General features: G+C 43.3%; 1 protein-coding gene across 1 annotated transcript in view; it reads right to left on the bottom strand.

The window, feature by feature from the left end:
* LOC115480665 (catenin delta-2-like) overlaps nt 1-27,756 on the bottom strand; it is a 115,992-nt gene that overhangs the window by 44,131 nt on the left and 44,105 nt on the right. The window contains exons 2-3 of the mRNA XM_030219533.1: nt 25,126-25,178; nt 17,573-17,699 (exon numbers count right to left, since the gene is read on the bottom strand). Coding sequence (XP_030075393.1) covers nt 17,573-17,699; nt 25,126-25,178 — 180 coding nt within the window. The remainder of the gene's footprint in view (nt 1-17,572; nt 17,700-25,125; nt 25,179-27,756) is intronic.

A 27,756-nucleotide genomic window follows, 5' to 3' on the forward strand; every position in this document is an offset into this window, starting at 1 on the left:
GGGGGGCCTCTCTGAAGGACCTTTTTAAAAAAAATTTTATTTGGATTTTGCTCACACCTTTTCAGAAGTAGCTCAAGGTGAGTTACATTTAGGTACACTGGATATTTCTCTGTCCCAGGAGGGCTCACAATCTAAGTTTGCACCTGAGGCAATGGAGAGTTAAGTGACTTGCCCAAGATCACAAGGAGCAGCAGTAGGATTTGAACCAGCCACCTCTGGATTGCAAGACCGGTGCTCTAACTACTAGGCCACTCCTCCACTCCTTGAATGCCAGGTTAAGGATCTTAAAGCAAATATGGAAGGAGGCTGCCAGCCAATGATGCTGTGCAAGAAGTGGAGTGACGTCATCAGACCTGTGGGTATGAGTAAGTAGCCGGATAATAGTATTCTGTACTGTTTGTAAGCATTTAAGAAAAGTATTAGGGAGACCAGGAGGGGCATAATCGAAAGGGGCGCCCAAGTTTTCCTGAGGATGTCCTCGCAGGAAGTCCCGGCGAAGGGGCGTGGAAACCCGTATTATCGAAACAAGATAGGCATCCATATTTCATTTCGATAATACGGTTGGGGACGCCCAAATCGCGAAATTTAGGTCAACCTTAGAGATGGTCGTCCTTAGAAATGGCCGTCCCCGATTTTCGGCGGTAATAGAAACCGAGGACGCCCATCTCAGAAACGACCAAATCCAAGCCATTTGGTCATGGGAGGAGCCAGCATTCATAGTTCACTGGTCCCCCTCACATGCCAGGACACCAACCAGGCACCCTAGGGGGCACTGCAGTGGACTTCAGAAATTGTTCCCAGCTTCCTTACCTTGTGTGCTGCTCCCCACAACACTACCATAGCCCTAAAGGGTGAAAGGGGGCACCTACATGTGGGTACAGTGGGTTTCGAGTGGGTTTTGAAGGGCTCACATTTCCCACCACAAGTATAACAGGTAGGGGGGGATGGGCCTGGGTCCACCTGCCTGAAGTGCACTGAACCCACTAAAACTGCTCCGGGGACTTGCATACTGCTGTCAGGGAGCTGGGTATGACATTTGAAGCTGGCATACAGGCTGGCAAAAAATATTTAAAAAGTTTTTTTTTGGTGGGAGGGGGTTAGTGACCACTGGGGGAGTCAGGGGAGGTCATCCCTGATTCCCTCCAGTGGTCATCTGGGCAGTTGGGGCACTTTTTGGGGACTTGTTCGTGAAAAAAAAGGGTCCAAAAAAAGTAACCCAAATTCTTGCTTCTGGCGCCCTTCTTTTTTCCATTATCGGCCGAGTGCGCCCAGCTCTCCTTGGCCGATAAACACGCCCCAGTCCCGCCTTCACCATGCCTCCGACACCCCCCCGTCAACTTTGTCCATTCCCGCGACAGACTGCAGTTGGAGGCGCCCAAAATCGGCTTTCGATTATACCGATTTGGGCGCCCATGAGAGAAAGGCGCCCATCTCCCGATTTGGGTCGAAATATGGGCGTCTTTCTCTTTTGAAAATGAGCTGGATTGTCTCCTTTCAGTTAATTTTATTTCAGGATTACAAGTGATTCAGAATACTGCAGCTAAGATGATTCTGGGACAGAAGAGGTCAGATCATATTACGCCCAGTTTGATAAACTTCACTGATTGCCTATTAAAGCATGTATCATTTTTAAATTATCATGTTGGGCCTATAAAATGAATAGAGGTACATGCCCAGAATACTTATTTTCTTTACCACCATATCCTTCTTCATCCTCAACCATAGATTCTTGTCTTGTGTTGAGTGCAGGAGTAGCCTAGTGGTTAGTGAAGCAGACTGAAAACCTGGGCAACAGGGTTCATTTCCCACTGCTGCTCCTTCTGACTCAGGGCAAGTCATTTAGCCCTCCATTGCCCCAGGTACAAAATAAGTACCTGTATATAATACATAAAGCACTTTGTAACTACAGAAAGACAGTATATTAAGTCCCATCCACTTTCCCTTATCTATTTTTCATCTTTTGTGAAAGTTAGATATAAAAAGTCTGCATCAACTTAATTTCTCTATCAAACAATTTCTGTGTGGTATTCTTTACCTGCTGATCTCAGAATGATTTCTTCAATTCAGGAAAGAAATGAAAACCTACCTCTTCAAAAAATTCTTATAGCTAACTACATAAGCTACCAACGTCCTACCTCTACAAATTTACCTTATCAAAACTCTTCAGGTAACTACGTAAACTATCATCCTACCTCTTCAAAACTACCTTTCTGAAAATTCTATAGATAACTACATAAAATGTCCTATCCATGTCATAACAGAAAAATACTACTGTAATTCTCACCTAAAATGTAAATAATAAGCCACTTTGAACCAAAACTTGTTTTTGGATAACACACTAGGATAAAAGAATGCATAAATAAGTAGCTATTCAGTAAACAATTGAAGGTCTATTTGTTCAAAAAATATTTATTAAGGCTATTTTTCATACAGGTTTTATTCTATTTGCTATTTAGTAAAATTTAAATTGTAATTTAATGTTATCCTCTTTGAACCTATATATGGGACTTGGAGGACTATAAGTATAATTTCCATTATTACCAAAGCAATTTCTGTGAGTAAAACACATTTTAATCACTATAATCAGCTATTGAACACTGATGTCATTCTTTATGATTAAATGTTTTAGCTGCACTGATAGGAAGTGCCCTTGGGCATGATTAGAACAGCAGAGATGAAGTACCCACCTAGGTAATTTCATAACAGGATGCCTCTGAAAAGTCCAAAGAGGCACCTATGTTAAGCCTATTTTATAAAGGTAACACAGGAGTATTTATTCACGTCTACACTAGCTAAGATAATATTCTACTACCTTTCTGACATCATGTGCAATTTTCTTTAAATTAGTACCCTTATTTTCTCATTCCTGTTACTCTATCTTATGTATCTATATGATCCATCTTTGCTTACACCCTATGCTGTCTATTAAAATGTTTTATTGTGTATTGTGTTAACATTGAAATGTAGCATACTATATCATACCTTGTTTTGTTATTTGAATATTTTTACTGCTGTAATTATCTATTGCTTATGTTTGACTTATTCTTGCTGTATACTGTCTTGAGCAAATTCCTTAAAAAAGGCAGTAAATAAATCATAATAAATAAATAAACAAAAAAACATGGAGGGGCATTTTCGATATGACGTCTAAGTCCGACTTTGGCCATTTTCCGCTAAACGTCCCAAATCAGAGCCATAATCAGAAAGAATTATAAACGTTTCACCATGTACAAATAGACATATGGAAATAAAACATCTATACCCAGTGGCAAAACGTCTATACCCAGCTCCTGGTACAACTGTACCTAAGGCATAGAAGGCACCTCTTCAAGAGGCACCAGCTTCTGCTCCCCAGGAATGTGTCCATCAGAGCATGGACTCACATTAGAGACACCCTGGAAAAGTAAGTGTCCAGCTTCGCCCCCCCCCCCCTTGATCACAGCACCATTAATGTACAAGCACTAGACATGGGCAGGGTACAGACACTGAGGTCTCTTTCCTGTTGCAGTACATTTATTTATTTATTATTAGGATTTATTTACCGCATTTTTGAAGGAGTTCACTCAAGGCGGTGTACAGAAAGAATAGATCAAACATGAGCAATAGGCAATTACAGCAGTAAAAATATTAAAAAACAATACAAAGTATGGCATGGTATACTAGCAATGTCAACACAATACGTAATAGAACATTATAATTGGTAGTGAAGGGTAAGGCAAAGTTGTAACATATAGATGGGTAAGAAAGTAGGAAGAATTAGAAAGTAAGGTGACTGATTTGAAGAAAGTTGCACATGGAGGAGTGGATAAACATGTCCTGCTGCAGTATGTGCAGCCCGAGTCACTCTTTATGTGTGTGAGTGAGACTAACAAGTTAGTTACTTCTTCCATTAAAGGCTTACATGTAAGAGTTCCCTCACCAATCCAAGGTCTTACTGTAGTTCCCCATTCAAGAGCAATATATGTGCACATCTATAAATATAGAATGGAAGGGAAAGAATATCTATTGTTGAAATCTGAAAGTATACCACAACCAATGCCCAGAAAGTATGGGTGCCACCCATGTAGAGCTATTATGAGGGACTACACAAACCTGCACCACTTCCCCGGCCACACTTACATAGTGATGGGAACACTAGGGGCAGCAGCTCCCTAATGTACATTCAGATGCCCAAAGTAACACTGGCTGTACCTTGCTGCCCATCCTCACATCCCTGCAATACTGCACATGCTACACAGAAAGGCCAACATCCCACTCTCTGTGCCCATGCCCACCTCAGCTCACATATCACCTGTGATTGTGTAATATATTCCATCCCCTCATCTACCCATTGATAGCTGTCACAGCCAATGTGAGAAGCACTGCGCAACTTGGATTCCAAAATAATGATGTATATGAAGGCAAAATGGCCCATCACCTGAACTCTGGTCTACAAACTTTTGTTTTGAAAGCGGTATGGAATCTGAAGGGAGCTGGAGTCCCTGAGGCACCGGTACTGACAACGAACTGGGCACTGCCAACACATCCTGTGTGCCTATTGCCAGGCCATCCTCCAGATTTCCATGCTATGTCATCTCACTGATGCCACACATCAGACATATCCCCCAGGTAACCACTACTGCCCATACCTGTCTCCATCCCTGGCTCTAGACAGACAGCTGCAGCACAATGAAAAAAATGAATGAAATGACTCCTAAACAGCTAGAGAACCAAAGGAAAAGGCAAATTAAACTGACAAATGAACTGGAAATTAACTAGGAGTCATTTCATTCATTTTTTCGTTCGCGGCACGTTCAATACGTGATGGACAAGCAGCTGTATATTTAAGAAGCCTCAGATGTTTTCATCTAAATATTGAGCATTGACTTTTTTTCTCTTAGTGCAGTCCATGCGAGATATCTCTGTTAACAATTTATTTATTGAGAGTAATCTGATTCCCAAGGTATTTTACATGAATGATTAATAGACCCCTGATGCAGGCCTTCCCAGCCGAAACACGTCACATGTTGGGTTGTTTTACTGATTTTGAATAAAGACCTTGTTTAGAAAGACGCCTACTGTGAGAGGACTTTTTTGGATCCACTGTTGTTCGTTTGTCTTTGGTTCTCCTGTGGAGAGATCATCTTCTGTGGGTGTTTGCTTCATTGGACTTGGAGGTGATTAGGCTGGCCACCAGACTTCTGGCAGAAAACCAAGGCCTGACCAAATACCGGCAAAGGAAATTGGACAAAATGCTTCGGGGGGGGGGGGGGGTCTGGGCCCTGGAGGCCACTAACGAGCAGAGGCAGTGCATGATGGAGGAGCATTGCCAAGCACACGACAATATCGTGGCAGCTGCTAGGCATCTGGCAGGATCTGCAGGCCTAAACAGCAGCAACTGGTGGACAGCCTACACCCGAGGATGCCCCACCTCCACCTGTCTCCCCCAGCTGACCAAGTGGCCAGATTTCCGGAGGGCAGCTGAAGCAGCCAGCACCTCTGCAGACAGTAGAGACAGCACAAGTCCCACAGGGGAGGACAGAGTCACTGTGGCCTGCTGCTGTGGGATGTGGGGACTGAGGTGCCTCACACAGGGGATGGGGGAGGGGGAAGGCAACGTAGGCATAGTACCTTTCACTAGACTGTGATGGGGTTGTGTAAAGGGAGGGGGAGGGGTGGACACACAGAGGGTGGTGGTGTGGGGTAGGTGTGTTGTGTTGTAATAAATAAATATCACATATCTTCACTAAAAATAGGTTTGTATAAGTATTTCCCTGGCTCGGACCCCCAGCTGGTGTGCAGTTTGCTCCTGTGTGGGCGGGGGGGTGGAGGGGCGGGCTTCTCGTCGTCTTGGTCCTGGGCTTGTTGCTGTGGTTGCTGAGGCTGTAGTTCCTCTGGGAGGGCTTGGCAGGGCTGGCCAGGCTATGGAGTATGCAGCAGGCCATGAAGATCTTGGCGACTTCTTCAGGGCTACAGAGGAGCTCCCCTCTGGACTGATCAAGACATCGGAACCTGTTCTTGATCTGTCCGAAGGTGCACACTATGATGCTGTGTGGTCCAATCAGTGGCGTACCAAGGTGGGGGCGGTCCGCCCCGGGTGCACACTGCTGGGGGGTGATGCAGCGCGCGCCTGTGGGCTCCGACTTCGCGAACTTCGCTCGTTCACTGCAGCTCCCTCTGCCCCAGAACAGGTTACTTCCTGTTCCGGGGCAGAGGGAGCTGCATCGAACGAGCGAAGTCGGAGCCCACAGGCGCGCGCCGTGGCACTCCCTTCCCCAGCGGTGTGCACCGGGGGGGGGGGTCATTTCGCCGGGGAGGGGGGGGGGAAGGTGTCATTTCGCAGGCGGGGGGGGGAGGGGCGGCGCATCGGCGATCCGCCCTGGGTGCCATCCACGCTAGGAACATCACTGGGTCCAATGTCTGCTGTTGTAGTCCTTCTCAGCTTGGTTTGGAGTGCACTAGCAGGTCCGCTGTGGGTATCTTCTGTTGCCTGTAGGGGTAAGCAGAATGAGAAACATGAGTGTGTATTGGCTGGTCTGTGTACCTTGTGGAGTTGAGGTGGGAATAGTGGGTTGTGGGGACACCTGGAGAGAGAGGAAGTGCTGAAGGTTTGTGGGAGGAGGGGGTATAGGGTCGGCCAATCACTGTTGCACTTACCTAGGAACCAGCCATTGGTCATCTCCCCTTTGGCACATACCAAAATGCTGTAGTATGTAGGTGTTGTGGGTAGAACCAGGGTATCGGGAACACACCTCCACAATCTCCCCCTGAGCATCACATACAACTTGCCTATTCATTTACTGGAATGCTTTTCTATTCCTATAGGTGGCCTCTCATGCCTGGAGGGGGGGTCTGAGTGCGATGTGTGCAGTTTATGACGCCTATGACCAATGGGAAATTAGCTATGCCACAGAATTGTGCCATATTATTCTGCAGGGGCTGGGGGATAGTGGGGAAAGTGATGTACTCTGAGATACGGGTAAGGAAGGCATCAAAGAACTGGGTGAGGCAACTAGAAATGGCTGGGTCAGGCCCGCATTCACAGCTAGGACAGACTGGAAGCTACTAGTAGCCAGAAAAGCAAGGGAGGCAGTGACCTTCAGGTGGACAGGGATAGGATTGTTCCTATGGGTCCTGGGTTGTAGGTGGGGATGGAGCTGATCATGTAGGTGCTGGATGGTAGCCCTGTCAAACCGGTACCTGATGGGGCATTAAATACTCGGGAACAGGGGTATCTCCTGTGGTGTCTCTCTCCTCCAAACCCTCTTCCATCTTCATCAAACCGTGAGACAACAGTGCATACACTTCAGCCATTACCAAACACCACATGTGCAACCAACTTGTCCCAAACTAAGGACTGTGCACACCTCCACCTACTGCACCTAGTGAGTCTCTCCAACAACAGATGCCCAACACTCACTCTTCCACCACTAGCAAACAATCCTGACATACAGACACAGCAGCAATCACTCATCCTCCCAACACCAGCACTCAATCTTCACACACAACTACAACACAAATCACTCACTCTCCTCCCACCAACAAATAATTCTCAGACACACAGTAGAAGCAGCAGCACAAAGCACAGGGAGAAACTGGGACTGGACAAACAGAGGAACACTGAAAGACAGAGGACAAGTAGGTAAGGGATTTTAATGGGGGATGTGGGGGAAGGGGAAGAGATATAGGGGAAGGGATAGGTATGGCTTGAGGGGCTAGCAGGTATGGGCAAGGCCCTGGGGAGGTGAGACACAGAAGGCAAGGAAGGAAATGTAAAGGGCACAAGGTTGAGACTGGGTCAAACTGACAAACACAACTCTTTCTCAATAACCAACACTCCTAGATCTCCACTCTCCACCTCTACAAAATTGCAAATTGGTCAAAAGACAAGTTGGCTCTTACCCTAAATGCTTTTAAAGCAGGTCTAATTCTGTAAGTTTTCATTCCCACAAGTAGGAAACCATTTTACTATCCATAATGGGCTGGAAATGTCCATTCCGTAAGACCGCCCACATCATGTCTATGAAACACCCCCCTCTGGAAACATTTAGTTCTGGCCATACTGCTGTTTTAAGACAGTTTTTTCCCTTTTGTTTGATTATAGGCTTTGAACATTTTTCTCTGAGAAAAATATATATGTGAGCCTTTTGTGCCATACTTTTGGATGTATTTCTTTTTCAAAAATGAGCCTCATACAGTCCTATAAGCCTTTAGAAAATAGACTCGTACAATGACCCGCAATACCCCCTCTTTCCATAACAGGGCACCTACATTTAAGCACCTCTTTTGCACACTTTAATTTATAGAATACTAGCACTTAAGTGGGTGAAAGAAAACTTAGGTGTACAAATGCTAGCAGAGCACTCTGCGGTATTCTGCAACAGCTGCCTTAGAGCGTAACTGCAAGGGGGGGGGGGGGTTACATGTGGGTTGAAGATGTGCATAACTTAAATACTGTAAATTACATGCTAAAGTGCATCATTTAGGGATTCTTTTACTAAGCTGTGCTAGCGTTGTTAGCTCGTGCTAAAAATCAGCTGGCGCTAAACGCTGGGACGCCCATTATATTCCTATGGGCAGCTGATTTTTAGCGCAAGCTAAAAACACTAGCACACCATAGTAAAAGACACCCTTAGGTGCTAACATTTTATGCTAGCCCTAGACCTAGCATAAGTGGACATGGCTAAATGTAGGCATGTTGATACGTGTATTTGCTGTTATAGAATAAGTGCACTACCCACTTAATTTCAGCACCTCGCTTTGCTGCCCAGTTATAGACTTGTCCTCATAGTGCAGAAATGTTCTTATACCTGTGTCCAATGGCAGACCTAGAGGCAGTGGTTATCTATATGCCTGGAGCACTACCAATCTGAGAAACTAACCGTTGCTCTGCGGGGGCAGAAAGCCCAATTCCATGTGAAATGGTTGCCCTTTCCAAGTACAGTGCAATCCGCTTAAGTGCAAGGGTCTGGGACCAAAGAAATACATGCAGTTAACCGGAGCGTGCACTTAACCGTTGTGACCCAAAAAAGCTTGATATCTGATAAACATATGTACAGTACTGTTTATTATATGTACAGTATACAGTCTCCGTTAACTGACATTAGGCTTACTTGAAATAATAAGTTATAGTCCTCTGTACACTATTGTGTCTGTGAGTTCCATAGACTAATAACATGTCTGCCAGATGGTAAAAACTGTCATAGCACTGACATCCGGTGGCCTCCAGATAGGCCCGCATGGTGTTGAGACTCTCCAGCGCTCTTACAAAAGTGACAGGAAGTTGTTGAATTTCGTCAGCATGTGCCTCGCTGCTCATTTCATCATCTGTTTCATCATCAGCCGTTGCCTGCGTGTAGGCGCATATCTCGACATCAGTGCTGTAGTCAGCTGTTTGTAGATCATAATCAACAGCTACTTAGTGATCAAACTCCTCTTCAGTAACACCGGCTGGGATGTCAATAGCCTGTTCATCTGACGCGTTTGCAACAATTGCATCTGTTTCGTCCCTCTCCACATCCCTAACAAAGCTTGCCCGCTTGTAGCAGTTCACAATGGTTGCCTGTGTAACAAGTTTCCAAGCTTCTTTCTGCATATGTAGGGAATCCAACAGTGATAGATTATGAGCCAGTTCAACAGCACGATTATCCTTGCCAGTCTAGTCATCCATAATGCTCATCAGACGACGTAGCACAAGTGCCCGATAATGTTTTTTGAAATTGGCTATTATGCCCTGATCCATAGGTTGGATCATAGAGGTAGTGTTTGGTGGAAGGAAGACCACCTTAATGTTAGACAGCCTGACATCATCACTGTGTGCAGCACAATTATCACAAAGCAACAAAATCTGATGCTTTTGTGCCCGCAATCTAGTGTCTAACTTCTTTAGCCACTGCTTCCAAATTTCCCCAGTCATCCATGAATTTGCGTTAGCCTCGTATGACACAGGAAGTCGCTTAACATTCTTGAAGCAACGGGGCTGTTTGCTCTTTCCAATGACGAGGGGTTCCAACTTCTCACTCCCATCCATATTGCAGCAAAGGAGGATCGTCAGTCAGTCCTCCGATGTTTTACTTCCTGTAGCTTCGGCTTGTTTGAATGCAAGTGTTCCATCAGGAATCGCGCGCCAGTAGAGACCGTTTTCTTCAGCATTGAAAATGTCACGAGGTGCAAACTCGTTCAAGATGGTAGGAAGAACTGAAGCAGCCCGATTTTCAGCACCAAAGTCATCAGCGTCTTGTTTTTCACCATGCTGTTTCTTGAATTTTATGTTGCTCCTCTCCTTCCACCTTTCCAACCATCCAACAGTGGCTTTGAATTCAGTTAGTCCAAGACTTTCAGCTAGCTGATTAGCTTTCTCCATAAGCGGTGGACCATTGACTTGAGAAAACCACCGAAGAAGAGCATCTTCTACATCCTCAGCTTTTCCCGCCCGTTTACGTTTCCTGTGTGGATTTGTATTGTTTTGCCAGTCTTCCAGAAGCTGATCTTTCTGATTCAAGATACGTGAAATTTGACTGGGATTGACACCATATTCTTTAGCAATAGATGCTTGACTTTGTTTGTTTTCTAATTTTTTAAGAACTTCTATTCGTTCAGCCAGTGTTAGACTTACAGTTGCGCGATGACGACGACAACTCCAGTGTACACTCTAACAACTTTCTTTCGCTTATTCTGCCTGTGGCAATTAATCAATGAGATTTCAAATTTATCGCCCCTTTGTCATGTGCCAATCGGCTTCCATATTCTGTGCGTGCACTTATGCGGAGTCTTTCCTGCAGAGGAGCGGTCTTAAACCATGCATATAAGCGAATCTTGCACTTATCAGTGGAGCGCTAAACCGAAGTTTGTCCCCATAGAAATTGATGGTGCCAAAAACAGGACCGAAGTACGGCATGCAGTTAAACAGAACATGCACTTATCCGATGTGCACTTAAATGGAGTGCATTGTACTAAAATTTGATATCTGTGACATTAATAATTTGTTATCTAGGAGGTTTCTATCCACAGCATCACAAGCTTAGATGCTGTACTGCAAGGTCTCCTCAGAGACTGATAGCTATTGGGGGGAGGGGGGAGATGGGTGGATGGAGGGAGGGAGGGGTAAAGGCAAAATAAGTAACAACGGAGACACAGTTATCTATCTACCTTGCTAGATTAGATTTACTGTTACATTCAACAAAAGTTTATCTTCTAAAAAAAAGGGTCTTGCACAAATGTACAGCTGCTCTGAAGATGTAAATGTGTGCATGTACTTGCATATTTTATTTAACACCCACATATATTGCAACTCTGCTCTTGCTCCATCACAACTACATTTCCAGTGGTGTCTACACAACTCAAATATATATCTTTTTGAAACATGTATTGACATCTGCATATTCAGTTATGCAATTCCATTAGAGCCCTTGTCTGCAAGTAGAATGTGCTTTACACACAGAAAATGCCTTATAAAATAAATCCCCTCCCTGTGGATTATGTTGTCATTTAAAAATATTTGCATAAACCTTTCCAGCCAAAACCTACCATTTTTCATTTCACTTATTTAGATTTAATTTATCACCTGTCCTTATGACTCAAGGCAATGTACAAAAACTACTGTAAAATAAAATAATTATACTGTATATAAAAATCATAAACCAAAATAACAATAAAAACAATGATACTTCAAAATACAATGCAATCAGCAGATTTCATACATTGCTAAACTAAATATAAAGCCCTCAAACTGTTAACTAGGTTTTAAAAATGAATAATAAACTTGGACCCAAGATCTAATACATTGGGAACTCCGGAGCTAATAACATAACAAGAATAAAGTTTCACTTAAAGATCACTGACTTTCCTGAACAAAAGTTTTTTAAAGGTTTTTCCTAAACTTAACAGAATTCCCTCTTCTGAATAACCTACACAAGCAGGGAGTTCCAAAGGGCAAGAGATGCACAAGCAAAAGCACAAATACCAGCGATTATCAGTTTAGAGATCCTAACCGAGTACTACATCCTTTTTTCCTGGGATGCTAAATAGTAGTAGTAGTAGTAGTATCAGATACTGAAGAGTTTGTTCACAAAAAGCTTTAAGGGCCCCTTTTACAAAGCGGCGGTAAGCCCAATGCGGGCTTACCGTTCGCTAAAAAGGAAGTACCACCAGGCTACTGCAGCAGCCCGGCGGTACTTCCCACCCCTAGCGCACCATTATATCTGGCGCTATAAAAATATATTTATTTTTGCACTGCCGGTGTGTACCCGGTGGTTATCACTGCCTGGTTACTGCCAGATTAGCGCAGGAGCACTTACCGTCACTTCAATGGGTTGCGGTAAGGGCTCCCTCCCCTGAAATGACCTACCTCATACCCGCTGCGGTAAAAGGGGGTCTCAGTGCGCGTCAAAAACATGCAGTGACGCCAGCATAGGCCTCCTTTTGACGTAGCTTGGTAAAAGGGGCCCTGAGTGTCAGACAATTTTAAAAGTAAAATCTAAAAGAAAAAAGGAGCCAACATAACTTTTATCAATATAGGAGAAATGTTGTCATTCATCTTAGTATCAGAGATAACTGAGCAGCTCAATTTTTGATCATCTGCCACCTTTACAGGCTGTTCTTAGGTAATCCTGCAAAGTAAAGCTTGGCACTAATCTAATAAATTCAAAACAAAGTTTAAATAACTGGGTTAGGGGTCCTTTAACTAAGATGTGGTAAGCACTAATGTGTGCTTACTGCATTTTATAATGCCTTACCAGGGGGCATGCTCAGGTGTCCCTCAGTACTTTTGGCATCTGAGCACGCTTCCTAGGCGGTAAAAAAAAACAGATTTCATTTTTTAGCATTTGGGGTGGGTCAAGAGCAAAAAGTAGGCATACAGGGGCCCTTTTGCAAAGGTGTGTTAGGCTCTATGCGCGTGCAGCACACACCAAAATGAGACTACCGACAGGCTACCGCACCCCCCTGGCAGTAATTTCAGATTTGCTGCATGCCCATAACACCTGGATGATTTATTTCCTCCCATGCGTGGCGTTTCCAGTAGTAATCAGCAGTTGGTGTGCGCCGACCGGTCACCGCACGTGTAACACGTGAGCCATTACCGCTAGATCAATGGGTGGTATTAAGGGCTCAGGCTGGTTTTAGGTGCACGTTGGTTTCAGTATTACTGCATGCCCATTAAAAAAAAGCCTTTTTTTGTAGATGTGGTAAAACTGGCCTGGCGCACGCCCAAAACATGCACCTACCAGGGCCACCGAGAGGGGGGGAGGGGGGGGCAGGGGGGACAAAATTCCCCAGGCCCGGGCCTCCAAGGGGAGGTGATCTGCCTTTCCAAATGGAGCTGAGGCGCTGCTGATCTTAATGCAGGGGGCCCGATGGTGGACGGAGCTGAGGACAGGCCGGTGAGACCGGGTACTGCAGCAGCAGTGGGGGGGGGGGGGGGGGCGGCCTTGCCTCGGTTTAGTCTCTTAGCAGCCCTGGCACCTACACTTTCAAAGGCTACTTTTTACCGCGGCTTAGTAAAAGGACCCAATACTGCGCCAATAAGTTAGCGCAGCTACATCACTGTATGCTACCCGATTAGCATGTGGTTAGCATATGAGCCCTTACCGTGTACAAAATAGGTGAGTGTAGGTGCTTACACACTAATGGGAAAATTAATGCATGGCTATTAATTCAAAAAAATAGAAAACTAGCCCATTTTACCCATGCGGAAAAAATGGCCTTATCATGTGGGAATGATCCATACAAATTCATGCTAAGGCCACTTTTTACTGCAGTTTGGTAAAAGGGCCCCCTAAGTTTTGCAATTTTAAGGAATATTTTCACAAGATGGACTAAAGTTTAAACCATGCATTTGTTTTCTGATTTCTGTGTTGTCCAAATTAGGATGACAGTCCAAATAAATTCCTAGATTGAAACAGTCTATTTTCAAATAACAAATTTGGGTTAGGTAAGGATAATTTCTCAATCCAGAAAACTACTGTCTTGGCTATGTTGAGACATGGGGGTCCTTTTACTAAGGCATGTTAATGGATTTAGCACGTGCTAAATGCCACACTGCCCATTATACTCCTATAGGCTGATTGGCATTTAGCATGCCTTAGTAAAATGACCCATAATTTGTGAGTAAGGATAACACATAAACATTTATTTATTAAGGTTGGAGCCATTGAAAGCCTGCCTCAGGTTAAAGTAAATTTGTATGTCATCTGAATAACAATGCCATATGATTTTTTTCACCACATTTTGTAATGGATGCAAATAGATTAAGTGGTAGTTAAAAATCACCCTATGACTCTACGTTTTACATGATATTCCAATATAATAATCAGGCTTTAAACAATGGAGAATACCGCCTCTGACACTTAGGACCTGGAGTCTATAATGTTTATTTTCAAAGTATTTCCATATTTAAATAGTGGTATTTACATGTGCAGATCACATACATGTGTAAATGGCAGTTTCAGAAAACCATATTTAACTTGGAGATCCATACCATGCAGAGATTTCAAGGAGGTACAGTTTGGATGTGGCTTGGGTAGATCAAAAATCTACACGTGTGTTCCGTATTTTACAATGGGAATAACATGTATATGAGACAAAATGTCACCACCAAATTTTGCACTAGTTCAGAGGCGCACCCAGTTTTTAAAACAGGGCTTGTTTTAGCCAGGACTTTACAGTGCAATGAAGGGAGTAATTCTCCTTAATCTCTTGTTGTTTACATCTACCGCCAAAATTAATAATAAAGAATCTACATTCTCACTACTTACTTGGTGGTGCTTATATATACAGATTTGTAAAGTGGCAGAGCTACATATGGAGGCTGGCATTTCCACATGGAAGCTGTGTGGCTTTGTGCTACTCATTTTTTTTCCATGTATATACTTGCAAAATGGCTGACCCTGCTGTGCATGCCAGCAAATACATGTGCAATTCTGCATGTCCTTCTAAGTATTTTACAAAAGACTCTGGGGCTCTTTTACTAAGCCGCGGTAGGCTTTACATGTGTGCAGCGCATGCCCAAATGAGACTACCGCCAGGCTAGCGTGCCCTCCTGGTGGTAATTTCACATTTGGCGCGCGCCCGTAATGCGTGGATCAATTATTTATTTCCTCCTACGTGTGCCAGTTCCGGTAGAAATCGGCACTTGGCACACGCCAACCGGTCACCATGCATGTAGCGCATGAACTTTTACTGCTAGATCAATGGGTGGCGTTAAGGGCTCAGGTCGTTTTTTGGCGCACGCTGGTTTTGTTTTTACCATAGGCTCTTTTCCCGTCCCATTTTAAAAACGCCCTTTTTTGTAGATGCGGTAAAAACTGGCACAGTGTGCGCTCAATACACGCGCCTACACTACTGCAGGCCACTTTTTACCGCTGCTTAGTAAAAGGGCCCCAGATGTTGTTAGGCAGAGCCTTTTGTAGAATACTGTTAGAATTGAGCAAGCTCAACGTTCTCTGTCAAATGGGCTTTTACACGTATTAGGTCCACAGTGGCAAAGGCAAATAAAAGACCCATCAGTATTAAATCAAAATATTTCCCTGTATCAGCATACATTCCAAGATTATCTACCAATGTCATTTCTGTACTGGCTTCAGCATGGCAGTCTGAAATAAATCTAAACTTTAACTGGTCTTCAGGAAATCTTTCAACTGAACAAAAACAGATCTACTTGGAAAGAAAAATAAGATAATAGACTGGAGATATTTATAATATACCATGTCCAGAAAAAGAGAGGCTACTTATTTTTTCATCATAACTTTTATACGCTTATTTATATATTTATATATTTACTATTTTTGCCTGTACGTTACATAAACTATTGCCAGTTTAATAATTAAATTTAACCACCGCAGCTGATGCTACATTTACCTTGCAATAGCATTTTATCAGTCTGCGACCTGTTATGTGTTATGAAAATTGAAATTACAGCATGAATGTTATTTCACAAGGTAAGGCAGCCACATAAATCAAGTGTGGTGGATGACTTATATATGCTCAGTTGCTGAACAGTTTAAGGACCTTGCCTGCCAAAAATCCTATAACATATCTTTAAAATTTATCAAAGTTATGATGAAAAAAAATCTACAGTAGCGGCCTCTCTTTTTTTTTTTCTACACATGGTGAAGAAATCACCCATTGTTTCCTTAGCTGATGAGATGGACAAGGGCTGAAAGTACAATTGATGACCAAGCTTTAGTGAACAAAATCTTTTAAGTCAACACTGTTGAAACTCTGTCCAGCAAATTCCCTCCATATAAGAGCGCTCCTTCTAACTATCTGTGACTCCTTGTAATCTTGGGAAAGTCATTTAACCTTCCATTGCCTCAAGAACAAAGTTACAGGGTAATTTCATAACAGGGCACAAGTGCAACTAAGCCCCTAATTCTATAAAAGTCACCAAAATTGTGTGCGCAAATTTGGGCATGGTGCCCAATTTGTGCATGCAATTTAATTGAATAACGAGCCAGCTAGCGCTTTTTAACAAGCAATTATTGGTGTGAAATGAAATCAATTAACAGGTGTGTAAACTTAGGCACATGATCTGCGCCTAAATTTTACACACGTCCCGGAAAAGGGGGCACGGAAATGGAAGGGTAATGTGCGTTTTGGGGAGGAGCATGGATGCCAGTTAAGCGAGCAATTATAGAATAAGGGGGTTCTATACATACATTTAGGCAGGGCATTTGCACCATGGTTTCGTTGCTGCAAACGGATGCACCTAAATTTACACATGACCCCTACCTTTAAGTGCTATTCTATAAACTGTGTCTAACTTTAGGCACAGGTTATAGAATAGCGCTTAAGCGGATTTTCTATGGCACCAATTTTTTAAGCACAATTTATAGAATTTACCCCTATATGGCTATTCTATAAGGGAGTGTATAAGTGCTATAGCACATAACTGCAAGGGAGTGTGCATGTGGGTGGAACATGGGCAGGAAATGTGGGTGTCATCCAGTCACACACACACACCTTAAAGAATACTATAAGTTGGGCACATTACATGCTAACTTACGACAGCCATAGACCTGGCATCAGTGGGCATGCCTATATATAGGAGCTTAATGTTGATTTATAGTAGTAGTATAATATAGTAGTTGGTGCTCAGATGCTGTTATAAAATTGATGCTCAGTGTGTGGCACTGAAGAGTTAGGCACCAAGTTTTCAAATTACCCCTTTAAACTGTAAGCCCTCCAAGGACAGCAAAATACCTACTGCACCTGAATGTATATCACCTTCAGCTACAACTGAAAAAGGTGAGTGGTAAATCTAAAATCTCCTTTTTGCCTTTAAAATCTTGGCGAATTTTCAGAAACTTGTCTTTAAAGAAAACTGAAAAATCCTCAGAAACCAAATTTCAACTGAATTAGGACAGCTATATTAACTCCAACAGAAAAAAAGCAACTGCAAATGGCCAGATGTAATCCATACACACTGCAAGTCTTCAAAGCAAAAGTATGAAAGTATTTTTGATTTGAAAACTGGTGAAAAACCCACGGGTAATACTTGAGCATGGTTTTAGTCTCAATGCAGAAAGAGATTGAAAATTATCTCCTAAATATAAATTGCTTTTGCAGTGATTTTGTCCTCATTATATAGACTTACCTGAACGATTGTTAGGAGACATGCGCACTGGAGAGATGGAGGGAGTGCGTGATGAGGAGTACGGTCTTTGTCGATCTCTCTCTATGGTGGAAGATGAAGCTACAAAATGATACTGTGACCATCCATCCTGTAAAATAATCCAGAAAAATGAAGATTATGTTGTTGAAGTCCAGGCATACCTCTATTAACATGAAAATCACACATCAAACAATATTTTTAACCCTGTATACTGTAGAAATGACAAGGGGACTTGAATTCTTCCCCTGTATCTTCTTTATATCAATGCACATACATATGTTGGTTAATTAGGTTGGTTTTTATTTTTATGATGTTGGGTATTAGGAATGCTGGAGTCAGTGCTTTTTTTGAGGGGGTAATTGGGGGTACAGAGTACCGGCACCTTTTCCATTGTCTGCTAAAATTGACCCTTGGACTCCAAGTTTTAATGAAAGAGCTTATGCTCTACACACCAATTCTGCCTTGTCATAGATTCTGTGACTGGTTGCAGGGGGCCTGGCTATTGTGGGATGAGTCCCTCTCAGTGATCAACCCACCCCTGAACAGTGGCCTTGCATTTGAGTACCGGCACCTTTTTTGCTAGAAAAAACGCACTGACTGGAGTAGATATTCAATAAGGTTTAAGCGGACAGGAGAGGCTCCCGACTGCTTGAACCCTACTCATTACTACTATTACTACTACTTATCATTTCTATAGCGCTACCAGACGTACGCAGCACTGTACACTTGAACATGAAGAGACAGTCCTTGCTCGACAGAGCTTACAATCTAATTAGGACACACAAACAGGACAAACAAGAGATAAGGGAATATTAAAGTGAGGATGATAAAATAAGGTTCTGAACAAGTGAACAAGAGTTAGGAGTTAAAAGCAGCATCAAAAAGGTGGGCTTTTAGGTTAGATTTGAAGATGGCCAGAGATCGAGCTTGACGTACCGGCTCAGGAAGTCTATTCCAGGCATATGGTGCAGCAAGATAAAAGGAACGAAGTCTGGAGTTAGCAGTGGAGGAGAAGGGTGCAGATAAGAGAGATTTACCCAGTGAATGGAGTTCCCGGGGAGGAATGTAAGGAGAGATGAGAGTGGAGAGGTACTGAAGAGCTGCAGAGTGAATGCACTTATAGGTCAATAAGAGGAATTTGAACTGTATGCAGAAACGGATAGGAAGCCAGTGAAGTGACGAGAGGGCTAATATGAGCATAACGACACTAGCGGAATATTAGTCGTGCACCAGAATTTTGAACAGATTGACGAGGAGAGAGATGGCTAAGTGGGAGACCTGTGAGAAGCAAGTTGCAATAGTCTAACCGAGAGGTGATAAGAGTGTGGGCTGTCATCAGTGGGCTGTCCTTGGATACTTAACCTCACAGTGATGCTGAATATTCCCTCAGGCCACCATGGCACTGTGCGGTTAGATTGACCGGCCTCCGCATAACTTCTGTGTCGGAGACTGAAGCACATTTTCAATAGTGGTATCTGGACATGGCCCCAGCATTGAATATTTGGATTAAATTCAGCCCATGACAGTCAGTGGCTTTAAAGCTACACACCGCCATGGGCTGAATATTGGCCTGGGGGGGGGGGGGGTTGTTATTTATAAGGTACTATAATACTGTTTATTAAACTCTGTCTTGAGCAAATGTGGAAAATGTGGTATATAAGTCTAAGCAAATAATACATCATAAATTGTATTTTTAGTGGTAATTATGACTGAGAATGCTGGCATGTTAGCTGATGATGAAGTTTTGAAAAATAAATTTTCACCTTGCTAACACTACCCTCTTGTTTCTGTCTGCTGACTCTGTTGCTGACTGCATTCTTTTAGCTGGTCTCATAACTCCTTCTCTCCCTCCTATGCAATTCGTCCTCCGAGATGACTAGTTAGTCTCTGCTTTGAAACCCAGAACTCCACAAGGCACTTGCATCATAAGCATGTACCGAAGGAGCATATAATGTGTCTCTGGGCACCTTGTTATACAACTCATTATTACAGCATCCAGTGAATTGGTAGGCCTGCTCTTTCAGGAACCTTTGGAGCACCTATGTTTCCTCCATCTCTGTTCTGTCTAGTGGGACCATTGTACTCACTCCAAGATAAGGCTCTGCATCTTCCAACGGTGTTTCATACTGCTGCTTCACCAGGATACTGACTCTTCCACTGTTTCTTCTGATCTGCTTAGGATTGGTCTACTTAACATCCATTCTCTCCATCACAAAGCTCTTCTTGTACCACATCATCTATAACTGCACATCCGTTACCTACTGTAACAGATCCAGATAAGTGAGACAAAAGCCCCCTGAGGCCAATGTTCTATGCTTCATCTTTGGTTCTGCCTCCTTTTTCATTGCATTCATTTACCATCCCCTTCCTCCTATGATAGCCTCTCTGAAGGAACACAGCCAGCCAACCTATGTGTTTCCTGTCCCCCTCTTTTCATTCTAAGTAACTTCAAAATCTGACGATCAAACCATTCCTCTTTTTGTTTCTCTTTTCCAGGCTTGGTTTCACTCGACAAGTCATTTCCATATGTTAGCTAGACACACTCTAGGTCAGGTCTTCAAGCAGACTCAGGGTCCTCTTGCTTCTTATGATGTCTATACCCTCCCACCTTCTTGAACCAAGCTGCAGCAAAAGGGTGCCTGCTTTGGCGTGTGTTTTTGACGTGTACTGAGGCCCCTTTTTACCGCCGCAGGTAAGTCTTTCATTTTTAAAGAAATGGCCGTATGGCAAGTGAAGCACTTGCCGCGTGGCCATTTTGGTGGGGAGCCCTTACCCGGTGGTAACCAGGCAGCATGCAGCACTGCCCAATTATCGCCAAGTACATACTGGAGCTACAAAAATAAATATATTTTTATAGCGCCAGCTATGATGGTACGCTGGCGGTAGTTCCTTTTTAGCGAGTGGTAGGCCTGCGTTGGGCTTACCGTCGCTTGTAAAAGGGGGCCCTTAGTTACTTTCTGCTCATCTCATATCTCTCGAGGAGTAGCCTAATGGTTAGTGCAGCGGCCTGAGAACAGTGTTCAATTCCCACTGCAGCTCCTTGTGACACTGGGCAAGTAACTTAATCCTCCATTGTCCCAGGTACAAACTAAGTACTGTATATAATATGTAAACAGAAAGGTGGTATATCAAATCCCATCCCATTTTCCCTTTCCCCACATCCAGTTCCTATCACTCAAAGACAGTAGTTCTCAATCCAATCCTCAGGACACATCTAACCAGTCAGGTTTTCAGGATACCCGCAATGAATATATATGAGAAAAATGTGCATGCCCTACCTTCATTGTATGAAAAAAAAAATGGAAAAAGAGATAAAGCAAGATAACAAGACTTTTTTCCTTGCAAATGTACTGTTTGGTCAAATGTGGTAAAGTACTATACAATTTTTTAAAGCCTTCTCAAGTAGTGGCATTTTTGCGTGGTAAATGTTCTGCTTCTTCTCATGATATTCCTCCATAGTCCTGGCCTCACTGGCCTGAGTGAGCCTGTACTGATATAAGGTGCATGCACCTAGTTTCATTAGCAGCTTGCTTTTTTTCTTATAATTTTAAATTTTTGAATCTCCTATTTGTAAATTCTGCCTCCCTTATTTTGACTTTAACTATAGGTTTGCAGACCTGCCAAATCTCCCCACTTTGTGGGTCAACTCCTGTAGCCAGGATCTCCCAATAAGCAGCTTCCCTTCTAGCAGCATCAGGAGATGCCTTAATAAAACATCATTTCCTGCTGCTGCGAGACAAGTGCCAGAGTTTTTATCAAGAGACTGGTCCCGCGACAGCAAGAGAAGATACTTTATTATGGCATCTTCTGCTGCTGCTGCTAGAAAGGGAAGCAACTGTTGGTGCCACAGGTCGCCTTCAGGGTGTGTCAGGGGTAGAGCTAGGGGCAGGGATGGGCAGAGCTATGGGTGGGCTGGAGACATGCCCTAAATCTCCTGCTGAAAAAGCTGGCCCCCTTCAAAGCTCTGGGTTTGATGCGTATGTAAATTATGTGTTGAAACAATAACGTGGTTGCTGCACGAATGCATATTCAGCAATGCTACTTAATGTACAGTGCCACTGAATGAACAAATAATGTAAAGCACCTTCAGTGTCACTGTCACAGAATATCTGGCTCATTAATTTTTAGAGGCTTTCTAATAGTTGGCATTATGCTTAAAACCAATATACATAAAATTCATTTTTAACGTTCTTCATGTAATGCCAAACAGGGTCTTGATTTAATTTTTAGGGTAGCCTATTTGTGGATGATTCAATGAAATTATCCCATCAATCTCTCTAAAAGCTATAAGTGTTTAAATATTTGAACACATTTTTAAGAGTCAAAAGGGTGTTATTTCCAGTGTAATGCAAAAAATACATACCACCTGACAGGCTGGTTGCTTTCATTAGTTTGTTTCAGCTCTAGTGCCCTTAATGAAATTTAATTAAATTGATTTGGGTACTTAAAAGTAGATAGAGAGTCTCCTGTGGAGAGCAAGAAATATCGCTAAAAGCAAAGACTGTGCAAATGTATTATAGAAAGCAATTTACCTGCCATCAGCTGATCCCTAACGAAGGGAAACTGAAAGAACTTGACAAACAGGAAAGAAATGTAATGCAATTTTGTTACGCAGAGTATGCTATTGTTAACTGCCAAGAGTTAATGAATAGAAATAGAATAGAAAGCAGCTATATGCACAAGTACTGCCAAGACAGCTCTCCCACATATAAACATTCTTTGTAAGCATTAGAAATAAATTGACTTGGTTGGATCCTACACACTCTAATTTAAGATATGCATGAAATGCCCTAAATTGGTAGAAGCTGTCCTCCTGATGAGATCACGTTACTTACCTAGCATGATATGGCTCACCAGTCAGTAGAATAAAATTAACTACTAAATGGTCAATAGTAAACAAAACACATAATAATCAATGTAATAACATCTGTAAGCTTCCCTTTTCTGCACTGTTTAACTTGGTGCCACTTGTTAAGAAGAGGGACATGTGCTCAATACAGAAATGCACTAATGATACTGAGAGACAACACAGCTCTCAGTCCCCAGCTTCAAGCAACAAAATGCTTGACTTTCCATTTCTGTTAATATTTGCTTTTACATAATATAAATGAAGCAATGTTTCCTGGAATTTGATAGTTATACAGAGGTTTTTATTCTTTGCAAGCCAATGCATGCTGGAAGAAATTATGCATAAAGAGTTGAGAATGTCTGCCTGTCTGTGCAATTAGGGGCAAAATAAATCTCTGAAAATTTAATGGAACGGGCCCATATTTGGTGTGAGGGAGAAAGCAGTGAAAAGACACATAAAGCTCACAAATGGGCCATTTCAGACTGGAAGTTCCAGAGAAGTAAGTTCCCCCCCTAAAAAAAAAAAGGCCCACCACATTTCTATAAGAAAAAGAGTTCCAGCTTGTTATGAGGTTTTGGGGACTCAGGCCCATGACCCTGTGTACCAGAGAATGGAGACTTGCAGCTGAGTTGCAAAGACCATTTAGCTGCAACTGAAGTTTAAGGAAACATGAGTTTCAGTGGTAGAAAGAAATACCCATCCCCTGGAAGAACTAAGTGGACCTGCAAGAGGTGAGCCTAATCAATGATCATATATAAGGAGAAAGTATATGTGGGTTGCAGTAGCCGTCTGGTGCGCACTCATTTAACAGAACACAAATCTAGGATTTCTACTCGAAATGAACAGGCATCATTGGTGCAACACTGGTTATCAGCAAAACATGAGGTGTCTGATATCTAATAAGAGATCAGGTAGACATAGGGTGGGAGACAGGCTATCTAGACAGACGGTTAAATTATAAAGAACAACGTTGGATTTTCCAACTTAATTCAGTAACACCGATGGGGTTAAATTTAGAAATTGAGTGGGTGTTTTTACTTTGACGTGGGTTTCTGTGGGTGGTGCTTATTGCACATATTACATCAACACATAAAGGTCCTTTTACTAAGCTGTGTAAGCATCTACGCATGCCAAAATGGAGTTACCACCCGACTACCGTGTGGCTCTTGGGGTAATTTCATTATTGGTGTGCGTCCGCTACGCGTGTCTGATAAATATTTTTTATTTTCTGGTGTGCGTCTGCATTTGGTGCACATAGGTCATTATCGCCCGATTACCGCGTGAGCCTTTACCACTAGGTCAATGGCTGGTGGTAAGGTCTCTGACCCAAAATGGATGCACAGCAATTTTCATTTTGCCGCATGTCCATTTTCAACAAAAATTTTAAAAAGGCCTTTTTTATAGGCGTGCTAAAAAATGGATGGGCGCACGCCCAAAACCCACGCCTACACTACCGCAAGCCATTTTTTTGCGTGCCTGATGTATGTGTTAGGTGGTGAGAGTCTGATATGTACAAACAGGGAGAGGGATCTTGGGGTGATAGTATCTGAGGATCTGAAGGCGACGAAACAGTGTGACAAGGCGGTGGCTGTAGCCAGAAGGTTGCTAGGCTATATAGAGAGACCTGTGACCAGCAGAAGAAAGGAGATGTTGATGGCCCTGTACAAGTCATTGGTGAGGCCCCACTTGGAGTATTGTGTTCAGTTTTGGAGGCCGTATCTTGCTAAGGATGTAAAAAGAATTGAAGCGGTGCAAAGAAAAGCTACAAAAATGGTATGGGATTTGCGTTACAAGACGTATGAGGAGAGACTTGCTGACCTGAACATGTATACACCTGGAGGAAAGGAGAAACAGGGGTGATATGATACAGACGTTCAAATATCTGAAAGGTATTAATCGGCAAACAAACCTTTTCCGGAGACGGGAAGGCGGTAGAACTAGGCCCATCCCCTCCCCCTTACACTTGTGGTGATAAATGTGAGCCCTCCAAAACCCACCAGAAACCCACTGTACCCACATGTAGGTGCCCCCTTCACCCATAAGGGCTATGGTAGTGTTGCACAGTTGTGGGTAGTGGGTTTGGGGGGGCTCAGCACACAAGGTAAGGGAGCTACGCACCTGGGAGCAATTTGTGAACTCCACTGCAGTGCCCCCTAGGTTGCCCGGTTGGTGTCCTGGAATGTGAGGGGGACCACTGCACTATAAATGATGGCTCCTCTAACGGCCAAATGGCTTGGATTTGGCCGGGTTTGAGATGGCCACCATTAGTTTCCATTATCGGCGGGAAACCAATGGCGGCGATCTCCAACGCCGGCCATCTCTAACGCTGGTCCAAATGTTGAGATTTGGCCGGCTCTGACCGTATTATCAAAATGAAAGATGGCCAGCCATCTTGTTTCGATAATACAGTCAGGTATGTCGCTTTATGGGGCCGGCCTTAGAGATGGCCGACCCCGTTCGATTATGCCCCTCCAGGTTACTATGACCCCATAGTATTTAAGGGAGATAGACGCCGCCGCCATTTTTACTGCATTTGAATTTTCGGTCCGGTAAAGCTGACATTACAATGCAATTTTAAACTTAATTGTGAAAGCAAGGGGAATTCATGCGTCGGTTTAATCTTTTCTTTTCTGTTTGATTTCTTAGGGGGACAGTTCTTGATACAGCTGAATGCAGCGAAACATACATGTCCGACAATCCAGTCCCTGACTGGCAATTGACTTTCCTTCAGAAGGTTTTCTAAAAAGATAAGTTAATGAGAATGATTAACCTTAAGAAAATGTTGTGGTCAATTAAAAGATTAATATGAAAATATAGATTCAAGTATAATATGATACTGTTTTGCCATTGAGGAGGTGGGTGCTGTAAATCTCGTTGATTACACCAAAGTTCAATGAGTTGCACCGCTGAGGTTCCATGTTAGGAGTTACGTACCAAGAAAGGGATCTGGGTGTCGTCGTTGATAATACACTGAAACCTTCTGCTCAGTGTGCTGCTGCGGCTAGGAAAGCGAATAGAATGTTGGGTATTATTAGGAAAGGTATGGAGAACAGGTGTGAGGATGTTATAATGCCGTTGTATCGCTCCATGGTGCGACCGCATCTTGAGTATTGTGTTCAATTCTGGTCGCCGCATCTCAAGAAAGTTATAGTAGAACTGGAAAAGGTGCAGCGAAGGGCAACGAAAATGATAGCGGGGATGGGACGACTTCCCTATGAAGAAAGACTAAGGAGGCTAGGGCTTTTCAGCTTGGAGAAGAGATGGCTGAGGGGAGACATGATAGAGGTATATAAAATAATGAGTGGAGTGGATCAGGTGGATGTGAAGCGTCTGTTCACGCTTTCCAAAAATACTAGGACTAGGGGGCATGCGATGAAACTACAGTGTAGTAAATTTAAAACAAATAGGAGACAATTTTTCTTCACCCAACGCGTAATTAAACTCTGGAATTCGTTGCCAGAAAACGTAGTGAAGGCGGTTAGCTTGGCAGAGTTTAAAAAGGGGTTGGACGGTTTCCTCAAGGACAAGTCCATAGACCGCTACTAAATAGACTTGGGAAAAATCCACAATTTCGGGAATAACATGTATAAAATGTTTGTACGTTTGGGTAGCTTGCCAGGTGCCCTTGACCTGGATTGGTCGCTGTCGGGGACAGGATGTTGGGCTCGATGGACTGGTCTTTTCCCAGTATGGCATTATGTATTTATGTTATATATATATATATATATCTGTTGCTAAAGTTTATGATCTAGTGTTTTGCAAAGTGGATGTGAGGTTGGATAACACTAGATTGATTGAATAACGCCTGCGATTGAGTGTCTTGTACATATATAAGGAGAGCCATGAAGATACACCCTTGCTGATATAAAAGTTCTTGGTGGGCCTACTCGGAGTTTAATGGGTTTACTGCTATCCAGCTTCTCTTTGCACCTAGTTCCTATTTCATGTCTGGTTTCTGTTCCATACCCAGCTCCTTCTCTACCCTGCCTTAGGCCTAGCTACTCCATCTATGCCCCTGCCCAGGGGATGTCCTGGCATGTGTGCAGCATAGAAACTTTGGTACAGTGTAACATATCAGTTAGGGAATTGCTCCTTTTAAATTGATCAACCCTCATCTCTAGTCTCTGAGTCACAGTCATACACAGAGCCAACACACATATGACAGAGATGCAGAAGCAAACAAAACAGACACAGACAGACACACACTTTGGAGGAAATAGTAGTGCATTACAGTTCAGCATCATGGGTTCTCTTTTGTTGATAAGCAGTTGTGGAGCTAAGCTCTTAAAAGGAAGATGACAGCTCATTGGCAGTACTGATTATGTTTATATAACTCAACATTAAATCCAACATAGAAGGCAAGCGATGACATAATGACAGACAAGAAACACACCAACTGATATACAAAGCAATTTAACCGAGCAGTAGCTAAGCAGGCAAATGTAGGACAGCTCAAAAGCTTATCACCAACTAACTGCAGATATTCAGCAGCATTTAACCAGACAGTGCTGCTGAACATCACCACAGACTGCACAACAAAAAAATGGACAGGTCAGGGGCAGGACATTGGCAGCATTGGGGAGGGGTTATGCGGGTGCCAGCAATATTCCGTGCCGGGACCTGCATAGCTAAGCGGGTGAATTTAGGACATCTATAAAGCAATCCTAAATTCACCTGCCTAGCTATTTGGGCCCTGGCACTAAGTATCAGCTGAGACCCGCATAACTAGGTTGTCATTACTAAATCCCACTCCAAAAAGCACCCCCGCCTGTGAGACTATAAAATATCCTCCCCCCCCCCCGGCATAAAAGGTCACTGCATCCATTTGCAAGAGGCAAGAGCAAGTGAGCTTCGCTCCTGCCCTCAGTGCTCCCACTAGGAGCAACAAGGATACAGGTAGGCTCGGGGGGGGGGGGATACCTAAATCAAAGGGAGGGGTTGGGATGTCATTATAGGAACATAGGTAGTGGACTCTAGAGGTCAGCCAAGACTGGGGTTTGGTACGCCTTACAGAATGGGGAATGGGAGAAGCGAGAGTATCCAGAGCAGAGGAGAGAATAGTATTATAGGAAGAGACAGCCTCATTCACAGACTTGGATAACATAGTGGTTGCAAAGAGGTTTGAAGCACTGGAGGACAGAGTAGAAGAGTCCATAGCCTGAAGATTCCTAAATGTGTTGGTAGAGATTGGATGGGACTGGGGTTAAGGGGTGTTTAAGTGTGAAAATTATCAGATAATGGTCAGAGAGGGGAAGAGCTGAGGCACAGAAACTGAAGAATGAGCAGTTGGAGAAGAATATCAAGACAGTGGCCTCTG

This window comes from Microcaecilia unicolor, chromosome 1 (assembly GCF_901765095.1).
Source record: "Microcaecilia unicolor chromosome 1, aMicUni1.1, whole genome shotgun sequence".
NCBI lineage: Eukaryota > Metazoa > Chordata > Amphibia > Gymnophiona > Siphonopidae > Microcaecilia > Microcaecilia unicolor.